The sequence below is a fragment of the Pleurodeles waltl genome, chromosome 7, assembly GCF_031143425.1.
Source record: "Pleurodeles waltl isolate 20211129_DDA chromosome 7, aPleWal1.hap1.20221129, whole genome shotgun sequence".
NCBI lineage: Eukaryota > Metazoa > Chordata > Amphibia > Caudata > Salamandridae > Pleurodeles > Pleurodeles waltl.
In genome coordinates, this window is record NC_090446.1 from 23,373,072 (window position 1) to 23,385,134 (window position 12,063).

General features: G+C 43.6%; 1 protein-coding gene across 1 annotated transcript in view; it reads right to left on the reverse strand.

The window, feature by feature from the left end:
- Positions 1 to 9,105: 9,105 nt before the first annotated feature.
- The window catches only part of LOC138303577 (natural killer cells antigen CD94-like), a 29,118-nt gene continuing 26,160 nt past the window's right edge, over positions 9,106 to 12,063 (reverse strand). The window contains exon 6 of the mRNA XM_069242842.1: positions 9,106 to 10,907. Coding sequence (XP_069098943.1) covers positions 10,778 to 10,907 — 130 coding nt within the window. The 3' untranslated portion in view covers positions 9,106 to 10,777. The remainder of the gene's footprint in view (positions 10,908 to 12,063) is intronic.

Consider the following 12,063-nt stretch of genomic DNA (forward strand, 5'->3'; position numbering starts at 1 on the left):
ACAGTGCACCAGCTAAAAGTTACAAAAACTGCCAGAAAGTACGAGAATCACCCCGTAAAGCATACAATTCAAACGTATACTTGGTCAAACATGGAGAAGGGGAAACCCCACAACGCAAAAAATATAAAATGTTTACAAAATATAACCTATTTTTTTTCCAGGACCAGATATCCCGAGTGAGGTCACCAAATTCATGGAAAATACAGAAATTACTAAGGAATAATTGGCTACATAGAAAGATGCAAAGGTTTTCTGCATTCTGCAGCACACATAGAAAAATAAAAATGCCTCTCAGGCTTGTTTTTGTGCAGGAAGGTGTCCCTTTCTGCACAAAAACAATCCTGTCTATAACACAGGCACGCTTGCACCACAGTGCAAGGGTACCTGTTTTGAGGCCAGCAGGCACATTGCTGCCCTCTCCCTTTTTCACAGTGCAGTGAGGTGGCTTGCTGTTTTGCATTCCCTGCAGGTTTCATAAAACTCCCCCAGAGTATCACATCAGAAATCTAACTTTACATCTTCATGAACAGGCATTGCCTTATATCTACAAGGATCCATAGACCGTAAACATTCATCATTTAACACCCAACCTCATTATTTACATAACCACTGCACTGACTAAACCTGGATGACGGCTGCATCTTCTCAACAGGTTCACTTTTCATCTATCGTGTGAGATGGTGGTGAATGTTCAAGAGATGCATGGTCACCTGAACAACCTCAAATCACAGAATCACAAATATGGTGTGGTGTCACAAGTGCCCAATCCAAGTAGTCCCAACCTGTTAATCAGAAGCCAGAAATGTCTCCAAATGCTCTCTGTCCCTGCAGCCTGCATGGACATCTTCTCCAGAGGTCATCAACAACCACATATGAAGACAAGTGTGTCTCCTACTTACTTTGTTAAGGTCAATTAGGACATGAACCAAATTCTTAATGTCCACACCTAACAGTTCACAACAATAGCAAGCACCTGCACACGAAGGAACCTATGTACCCAACAGAAACTCCATGCACCATCCCCAACATTACATACAAACACAATCAACCCATGAAACCTCATCAGCATGACACTAACTATGGCCCACATCAAACACACTTAGCTCATGAAAAGGCACTCTGTATTCATTGTACTGCAGACTTTACACACAACATCACCTCACTTGACAGTAATTACCTCTTCCTAACATATATGGGTCCACCCTCTCATGACAGCATTCAGAGTATCTAGCAATCCAACAAAACAGTGTGATGCACAGTGTTCATTCTCAGATCATTGTCGGAGTAAAAGTTCCAGCGCCACCACCTATGGACAGGATCAACTGTACAGCAATTTAAAGGTACTCCCATGCAACCAAACAAGGACAGCTGAACACAAACAATATAAAGTTTTGCTCACTGAAATACTTTTTTAATTAACATTGAAGAACATCTTTATTGACATTGTCCATGAGGATATGTGACCTTGCACCATCATAGACTGAGCTGATTATATCTATTTGTGCTCTTTTGACTCACTTACACCCTCCACACTATTGCAGACACCTGCATTTGAATCAAAACCCTCTAAAATAAATTCAAGCCCTCCACTTCATGGAACTCTAACGAGGTGCTGGGCAGCAATCAATCCATCGGAAGGCATGAGAAGGAGTGGTGTCTAATTCAATTCATCATAATATTCCAAAAGATTTAACAGTACTTGGGTTCCCTGCTAGGATTTCCTTTATCTCATGAAGTGATCGTCAATGAGCATTCATTATGTCAAACCGTAACAAAAACAAGGAGCACTTTGGCATCTTCTTCAATTAATGTCTTTCTTCCAGTTTCCGGAACAACTGGATAATTTTTAGCCTGTTCCTGGTCTGGGTGCCCGTTGTGAAGCACACTGCATGCTCTGAGAATGTTTAGCAGTCTTCAGTAGACAATGGTCAGTTCCAACCCTCGCCATAACTTGCCAACGTGGGAATTGTAGTTCCCTAGTGAATTGTAGTTCCCTGGTGAATTTGTCAGTATGTGATCTTCTTCCGCTTCCTCATCGACAGAAAATGGTTCCTTTGTGCAGGCCCTTGTTGCTGCATTTTCAAAGAGATTATGACCTAGGAGGCAACACCAATGTGTTTTAATCATTACGTAATATTTCTATATCCAATAAAGGTCCATGAAATTAAGACCCCTGGTGGGGGGATGTTCATTGTGTTTCTTGAGAATCCTTTGCACTGAAAGGTAGTGATGACCACAGCACAGTGCTTAATTTGTAAATAAAAACGTGCCGGTGACCAAAGCCCTACTCCTGCTGCTGCTTTTAAATGTGCAGCACGGAATACTGAGGCAGCGTAATCCGGAAGCTACCTCGGGCTTCTTCAATCCATTAAAGCCACTCCCTGCCCCTTCAGCTCACTCTGGCAGCTTTCTGCTTTGTACCCAAGTGACGCGTTTTCCTTTTTCTCTTCTTCCGTCTTTCCCAAGTGTGTCTTTTGCTCGCAGCAAAAGCTTGAGGGAGAAGAATAAGCGCCGGCCCTCAAAAATAAGTGCCGGTGCACAGCACCGGCAACAACAAGCACAAATTAAGCACTGCCACAACATAATAATTTTGCTATTGTTCCTAGGTGGTTGGGTTTGGATTTACGCAGATTGAAGTCAGGCATTCCTAGAAAGGAGGGAAGAACCATCCTCAAGATGGAGAGGTGACTATGGGACTGCTGGAGTTTGGTGCAGTGGTGTTGTGGAACAATGAATCCTGCTACTTGTTTATCTGCTTCCTGAGGAGCATGAGCTATTTTTTTCTTCATACAGCCCTTCCACAAGATATTGCATAATTTCCTCATTGAGTGTCCAAAGTAGAGAGACCAGCTAACTATACTTCACAGCTCGCACATGAATGAATTATACTAACCGTTTGCATCCCAGCATAGATATTTGCAAGAGGTGAAAATAAATCCTGCCTAATCCACATTACTGAGGCAGGAGTTATTTTGCATGCCATATGATTGTAAATGCAAGGATTGAGACGTGCAAGAAACAGCAGAATCCCCATTGCTGTCTTTGCACTTGTTCATTGAGAAATTTGTTTAAATCCTCCATGCCCTTTAAAAGCTCACCAATGCTCTAAAAATTATTCATATTGAAGGAAAGATATTGAGGGCAGAACATAGTGGTCTCCTGCATCACTGGCTGCTGTGCCCAAGGCCAACCAACTAGGGGCCTTATTTAGAGCTTGGCGGAGAGGAATACTCCATCACAGTCACAATGCATATCCCATCCACCATATCACAAACCCATTATATCCTATGGTGATGGTAATACTGCAGACAGGATATCCGTCATGTTTGAGACAGAGTATTCCATCTGCCAAGATATAAATCAGGCCCATTATTCTGAAATTACAGGGACCTCTTTCCCTTTTAAAATCAATTTCCACTCCAATTCATCAATGGTTTGCTGAAATAACTGATCACAGAACACCAGGGCACACCATTACGGCTTGCAAAAAGGTGAGAGACTGCTCTCTCATGGCCCCTCCGATCTGTGAATCGTGATGGGTCACGAATGCCATTTTGCAAATCAAAAATGCTTTTCTCTGTCTCACCAAGTGGCTTTTACACTTACTCCAATTGCATTTTGTATTCACAAACAATGTGTTTTTGCAAAGCATTGGCATTGTGACAGTAAAATAAAATACCTGTCTACTTAGGGCCATAATTTTCTTGGTTTATACACGTAACAGCTGGCAACACAATTCTGTGCTAGGTTAATTTATTTTTCATTTTATTTGTAACTACATTCTTGTTTTATGGAATTGATTGACAAATGTCATTAATTGGCAAGAGCATAGCTTGGTCAGTAAGACTGGGTGGTTGTGAGCTTCAGATTTTCTGACAATTAGGCTGGCATATAGGGGGTCATTCTAATCTTGGCGGGCGGCGGGAGCCGCCCGCCAAGCGGGAACCGCCAGAAGACCGTACCGCGGTCAAAAGACTGCGGCGGTCATTCTGATTTTCCCGCTGGGCTGGCGGGCGACCGCCAGAAGGCCACCCGCCAGCCCAGCGGGAAACCTCCTTCCATGAGGATGCCGGCTCTGAATGGAGGCGGCGGAGTGGAAGGGGTGCGACGGGTGCAGTTGCACCCGTCGCTATTTTCAGTGTCTGCTTGGCAGACACTGAAAATCTTGGTGGGGCCCTGTTAGGGGGCCCCTGCAGTGCCCATGCCAGTGACATGGGCACTGCAGGGGCCCCACGACACCCGTTACCGCCATCCAGGTTCTGGCGGTCAGAACCGCCAGAGCCAGGCTGGCGGTACGGGGGTCGGAATCCCCATGGCGGCGCTGCCTACAGCGCCGCCATGGAGGATTCCCCAGGGCAGCGGGAAACCAGCGGGACACCGCCGGTTTTCCGTTTCGGACCGCGGCGGTACCGCCGCGGTCAGAATGCCCATGGATGCACCGCCAGCCTGTTGGCGGTGCATCCGCGGTCGTTGGCCTGGCGGTAGTCTACCGCCAGGGTCAGAATGACCCCCTATATCTTGACCACATGAGGTTTATTTGGAAATGAATTTGTTTGTTGGTTAATAATTCTATAAATAGTGAGATGTCCTCCTGGTTATGTCACACGTGCCTTTCAAACACCTATCAGTGACTGTGGGGGTTATTACAACTTTGGAGGAGGTGTTAATCCGTCCCAAAAGTGACGGATATACCACCAGCCGTATTACGAGTTCCATAGGATATAATGGACTCGTAATACGGCTGGTGGTATATCCGTCACTTTACCGTCACTTTTGGGACGGATTAACACCTCCTCTAAAGTTGTAATAACCCCCTGTGTTTCATATATGGTAAGGATCCCTCTGATGATGTTACTCCTGTGATCCATATTCAATCAGTATTTAGATAGTTCAATATTCCTGCTTGTAGGGACAATGAGTACACCATTTATACAAAAATAAATTGATACTTTACCTCAATTTATAAAACATTGCCTAATGAGCAGTTCACTAACATAACATTTGCAATCCAAAATTGTGAGTGTAAAACAGGATTGTAGCTCAGTGTGTTTCAAACACATCAAAGTATTAACTGTGTAAGTGATCAGGCGTAGTTGTTTAAATTTATGTTGTTTGAGATACATAAAAAAATCTACATTTTATTCTGGCTGCTACCTCAACACTCCCTTTAGTACCAGCAGTCTACAACGCACTGATATGTTTGACTCTGTGATGGACTAAAACCTGATCACCTGGACAGCACTTGCTACGTCTTCTCTTTGATTTGAGGGTGGTTTACAGTCAATTTGTATGTTTTCTTCTTGGATGTCTTCATGAATGTATTGTGCCTTTATTAGTACCTCGGGATCTATATTTTCTTAGGTTTTTAATTATTTGGGCGTATGCCATCTGCTGGAGGTACATCAGTCCTATTAGGATACAGGCAAGGGACCTCTGGGAGCTATATTTGGTCTGCAAAATGGAAAAATCTATTGACTGACTTGATCTGTCTTATTGAAATATGATTATCGAACAATTGCAAGTAGCATTACTTACTAGTATGGTTTCAGTGAGTTATAAAATATTTTTCAGAACATGATAGCTATAGAGGAGGCACTGACCTGCGTTTAGGGAGATTTCTTCTCTGTCAAATTATATGACTTTCTCAGCCCTGTTGCATGGTACTCTTCAGAACAAAATTAATATTTTCTGAGTCCTAAAATATATTTGTATTTGTACAAAATATTGGGGGATATTTACAAGAAAGTGGTGCATGATAGGTGATGCACCATTATTCTTGCACCCCACCTACAGGCACCTAACGACACCATGGTTGTGCTGCATTTACAATACGGTGCACCATGGGATTCGTTAGCAAACTAGCAAACATTTTGACACTAGTGCAGCAAAGTACAGGGAGGCCCTTCGAATGTAATGGGTGCATCATTTTAACACCTGCTCTGATTAGGCGTTAAAAATGACAGAACAAATGGTGCAGTGAAATCTTGTAAATTTCACTGCACCATTTTTTCGGAACTCCATGTGCTGGAACACCTCCCCTTGCATACATTTTGCCTGATGTGGGCATAATGTGGTGCAAGGGTTTACAAAATGCCGCAATGCAAGCATTGCACCACTTTGTAAATATGGTGCAGCAGGAAGGCCACGTTAGCGCCGCCTTAGTGTCAAAAAATGATTCTATGGTGGGGCTAAGGTAGTGCAAGGAGCTTGTAAATATGCCCTGGTGTGTTTTCTCTCTGCGTAGTCCGACCAATCCACATTCCTCTCCCTTTCCACTGTCCCCTAGTCCCCTCTTATGCACCCTGCTTGTCATATAATGTATTGAAACATTATGGGGGTCATTCCGACCCTGGCGGTCATGGACCGCCAGGGCCGGGGACCGCGGATGCACCGCCAACAGGCTGGCGGTGCATCCAGGCCAATTCTGACTGCGGCGGTAAAGCCGCGGTCAGAAAAGGGAAACCAGCGGTTTCCCGCCGGTTTTCCCCTGGCCTGAAGAATCCTCCATGGCGGCGCTGCAGGCAGCGCCGCCATGGGGATTCCGACCCCCATCCCGCCAGCCTGGTTCTGGCGGTTTTGACCGCCAGAACCTGGCTGGCGAGAACGGGTGTCGTGGGGCCCCTGGGGGCCCCTGCAGTGCCCATGCCAATGCCCATGCCAATGCCCATGCCTGGCGGCCGGTGACAGTGGCTGTCACCGGCCGCCAGGGTCTGAATCAGGCCCTTAATAACCTGGGGGACGGTTGCCTATTTAATACGGCAAGGCTGCTCGATGCAGCATGGATTAGGTGGGAGCCCGCCTAAGTCAGGCTGCATTGAACAGCCTTGCCTCATCGGATGCGTACAGCCGCCCCCAGGTACTCACGGTGCTTGTTGTTTTCCTAACACCACCTGTGTGCAGGAGGAAACAATATTTATTTATCTGAGAGTGCAAAAACAACAAAGTGATGGAGGAATGTTTGAATCAATTTCAGCCACTAGTGATTACCTAGGACTGCATTCGAGATCACTTTTTCACACACCACCACTCGAGAAAGAGACCTACCATGTGCAAATCAGTCTTTGCCCTGCTCTAATAGGAACAGTCCAGCTTGAACTGCTGGGCAAGGTCACTTCTAGAAGTGAACACACACAACCCTAGGCTAGTTTTGACGTAGTTACGTTTTGTGAGTGAGATATAGATGTAATCCTGCAGCACAGTGAGCACAGGACCCATGTCTGGGCATACCCGTTAGTGCGTATACTGCAAAAACAACAAGGTAGTGGTGAGAAGAATGATTGAATTGATCTCCGCCTCTGTCAAAACTGTGACCTGCAACTCATCCAAAAAGCAACTCCAGAGACCTGCCATATGCAAATGCCATATGCAAATGTGCCTTGGTCCTACTTCAATAGGCACAAACCAGCCCAAACTGCCAGCAACTTACTATGTTCAGCTTACTGAAGTCTAAATGAGGCTGTATTTATTAAACATTTTCTTAAAGAACTTGACATTGATGAATAACAAAACTGCAGTTGATGAAGGATGATGTGTCACTCATTGAGATAGTGTTAACACCTTAAATCAATATTTTTGCCCCATAATTAAAGGGTGTAGGGCCAGAATGTGGCATCAGGGTGCATACATTTAGTGTGAGGTATACAAACATTTTGTGCTGGGTCAGCATCACAAAAGTGACGCTAACCAGCACACAATGTTTTTTTCCTAATTTACTTTCCAGTGCAAAAATTGTTTTGCGTTTGAAAGTACCCTAAAAGTAACACAAAGCAGTGCAAAGTACTGCTTTGCATTATTAGGACCTAGGGGGCGTTACATAAGTAGTACATGGGCGTTCCCATGCAACCACCCATGCCTTTTGACCCAAATCCCTTTCTACAAACAATAGTAGACGGGTTTTATGCCTAAAGTTAACACAATTTAAAAGCAGATGTTAAAAGGAGAATCTTTTTTATTCCTCCTTTCTTTTCTGACTTTGCTTATGTGCTGTATTGTGCAGCATGCATGCAAAGTAGCCCTAGTTTTAAGAGGGCCTATTGCCATCTAGCGACACATTAAGGTTATTTTTTGGGGCGTTAATGTGGTGTTACAGCCCCAAAAATGCCACGCCATGTTTACAAATCTGCGCAATGCATGCATTGCACCACTATGTAATACCTTGTGCCACATTATGCCTGTGCCAGTCATAATGTATGCAAGCGGGTGTTCCCCTGTTAGGGGTAACGAAAAAAATAATGCAAAGAAATCTAAGAGATTAAAAGGGGGCACACCATTACTTATAATGGGCCCCTGTGTACGGTTCAGGGTTAGCGTCAACATTTCGGTGCTACCCCTGAACAGTACATTAATAGCGTCAAAATTCTGATGCTATTGCCATCTACCCTGTGCCACGGTGTGCTGTATTTTAAATATGGTGCACACATGGTGGTGGTAGGGGGGCACTAAGGGGGGTAAGGAAAGTGGCTCTGCACTGGGTGCAGTGCCACTTTTCTTAAATATGCCCCTTAAAGTGTGTCTACACATAGTATTTTGTACTGGAAGGGTTACCCTTCCAGTACAAAACCTATGCTAGACTCACACACACACCCTAGCTCTGTGGCACAAATGGGTGTGCGTGACGCATGGCAGCTGAAATCTACACCAGCATTAGGGAGAGGAGAGAGCCATATCCCTGTAGATATGATGCTTTCCGGTTCTCTCCTTCTCACACAACACAGCACAGCATTTGTGGCTGCTGTACAGCCTTGTAGTGTCACTAATTTGGCATTTTGTATACTGAAAAGTTCTACAAGCTTCACTTACATACACAGAGATAGCAAGGGAAGGAGCTCGCAAGCCCTGCTGTATTGGTAGAGGGAACAGGTGGCAGCAGTGTACGCTTACACATACACATGCATACACATACACATGTGAGCGCAAGCATGCACACACACACACACACACACACGTACAGGACAGGTAAAAGATGTGCTGTATAAGTGCCAGATTTCCAATCTGTAAAAAATAAGTATCTGCATTCGCTACCCACGTGCTACTTCTAATGTGTATCAATCAAGCTTCCCAATATATTTTCAAAATAGAAACGCCAAAACGATTGCCATTACCTATGCTTGTTTTTACATCGTCAGCATTCTTTCAAATTATGTGTCATATTATGGTACAGATTTCTTTACACAATAAGGTATTTGTGTAGCATAGACCTCCTCACGTAAACAGTGGGGTACATCACTGTGAACTAGGTAAGACTTGACAAGACGTAGGAAGGATGTAGTTCATATCAACAATAGAATGAAGACGGCAGAATAATGGGGCCTGTACACAGTGGTGTTATCTCTCCATAAAGTGTTGTGTTGTGAATAGGCAGATATTTATGACCTGGTGGATGACCGCAGTTTAAACACCACAAGGATCTCTTTTGGTATTTTTAGCAATGTATCAGGAGTACAGATGTGTTGGGCCTTGCAGATTAAGCCAACATTTACATCTGGGGTCCTCGTCCACGAGTATAAAGAGTTTGCGTTTGAGGTAAGCAGGCTGTCCATTGGGAGTGCATTAGTGGAATGTAGCACTATTTGCAACCTAGTCATTCTCTTAGTGAGAGTCAGAGGAGAATAATTAGCATTGGTAATAGCCTGTGTCTTCATCGAGTAGCTCGTGAGCTAATAGTAGCTCTCAAGCTATATCCTCTACCTTGAGCTCTACCTATAAGTAGCTCTCGGGTGTGCAGCCCAGCTAACAAAAACTGAAAATTGTATATTTAAAATAACATGTAAACTTGTATGATGTTGTCAGTATTAAAATTCTAAAAGTATTCGTAGCGCTGTATGATTTTCATTGAACATAAGTAACTTTTACTACAGGAAAGGTTGGAGACCCCTGGCTAAGAGAGTCAGGATATAGCATCCAGTCAGTAAGCATGCATTGGATGAAGGCCTGCTTTAGTGATGATAAGCAGCAATTGCAATGGTTCTCGTTTAATGGCTGCTGCCTCTGTTGTTGTGTGATAGCTCCAGTGTTAGCTCCAAGTATCTAAAACCTTCCTGAAGGAACTCTAAGAATGATGCATCATTGACCTGGGAGATATGAGTCTGCGTTGGCAGATAAAAGTCTAGAAGTAAGCCAAGGGATTTGACTAGAGCTACGAAAGCATATCAGTTTCACAGAGGAGAGGGATTCTCTAAACAGGCCTGAAGATGAATGAGAAGAAGAACCTCCATGTTGATGAGCTTTGGTTTAAATGAAAGGTACATTGTCCCCTTATCTGAGGCTACAGTGTAGGTTTTGACATTCCTGATGCGAGTTGGGTCAGTTACGGTAGATGAGTGATGACCAAGAGTATATTTATGGATGCAGATATTCCATCATGGCACCTTAGTTCTCAGCAGTTCCATGTTAGGTATGTAGCGTGCTCAGACAATGTTGGAAGCCAGTCCACTACCGTGTGTTACATTTTATGCACACGCCCAATCTGCTCGCAAGGCTTGAACATGATCTGCCCCGTCCGACATCTCAGTTGACTGGGATAGACTAGAGCTGCCTAGTTGGCCTTGTTGTACTACATGCCTTATCATTTGGTATATTTGCACTTGTCACAATTAAAGGATAATGTTTTTGATATTGTGCATAGTATTGGTTTGAAGTGTGCCATTCTCCCTAAAGGAGAGAGATGTGAAGATACATGTTCATAAGAAACAGTAGGACCATGAGTTGGGGGAAGGTGGACAAATGCTCATAAGCTCACAGGGCCTCAGGATCATGAACAGCTGGGTTTGGTCTGCCATCATGGGTCAAACAAGATTGCTGGCTTCTCGCAAATAAACTTCTTTGAGGAGCCACACACCTCCTGGAATATTTCACGATTCCTGTAGGCACCACAGGCATCAACAGTAGACCGGTTGCTCACTGGAACTCTGAAAAGAACAATATGATAAGACTGAGCCAAAAGCAAACAGTAGATGATTCAGTAACACAAGAAAATATAACAATACTTCATTTCTTTTAGGATTGTTCTCAATGCTACCTAGTCTTCCAGAGGCACAGCATTCAATGTCATCTTGGGACAAAGGAGCAGCGGTAAGGACTAAATCAAATTAGGTCTGACTATTACTTACTTCTCTCCTAGGGAAGAGCATCTTTTTGATGCATTCCCAAGTTTACCAGGTTTGGTAAATCTGGGAATATGTCAAAATCCATGGGGGTAGTTTGGGAACTCCCATAAAGCACCAATGGAAATGCATCCCTTGCACAGAGTAATGCAAGACAGCTGTTTGAGCTGTGTTGCATTATTCAAGTTTTTTAAGCCAAAGTTCCTTTGCATGGCTTCAAAAATCTGACTTAGAGGTCTGCGTCACACATGTACCACGTTGCATGTTGCAAGCATGACACAAAGCTCTCTTAAATATGCCCCTTTAACCTACCTTCAACAGACGGCAGTGAGCACAATCTTGATGCAAGAAGTGACTGACCTCCAGCAATTCCATGAAGGATAAAAATCCTTGAGTCACCATTGGTACTTTAGCATGAGGAACACACCAGCATTCTCAGAAATATGCATGAGGTGTAACATGAAACAAAAAACATAATTCAACGGAGTCAAAGAAAGAAATAACATAAATGTCAAAAGCAATGCAACATATACTAATTTAATGATGAAAATACAGAAAAATAAACAACATTGACTCAAGAGTTCAGGAAAAGTTAAATACTGAATAACTGTCCAAAAGAAAAGCTACACATGAAGAGCTTACTGTATGACAGTGAGAAGTAGACAAAGTCCTGATGTACAAGACTTATAGAGCTCTAGTTAAGAAGGGGCAAACCCTCAATAGTCCGTGCGATATATGTGGGTCCTTTTCAGATCAAGTATTTTATCTTCCTGCTTAGAACATTTTTGATTCCAACCTGCCAAATTAGGGTTACATTAGAATTATGTTTCTGGTGATGCTAAACCAAAATAGATACCCATGTTTTCATGGCTCAAGAAAAGACTTTGAAAGCACATTTTCAATCCCCATCAGACAATTTGCTTATTCAAAGAGATTGCAGATTTCCTGGGTAGATGCTAAA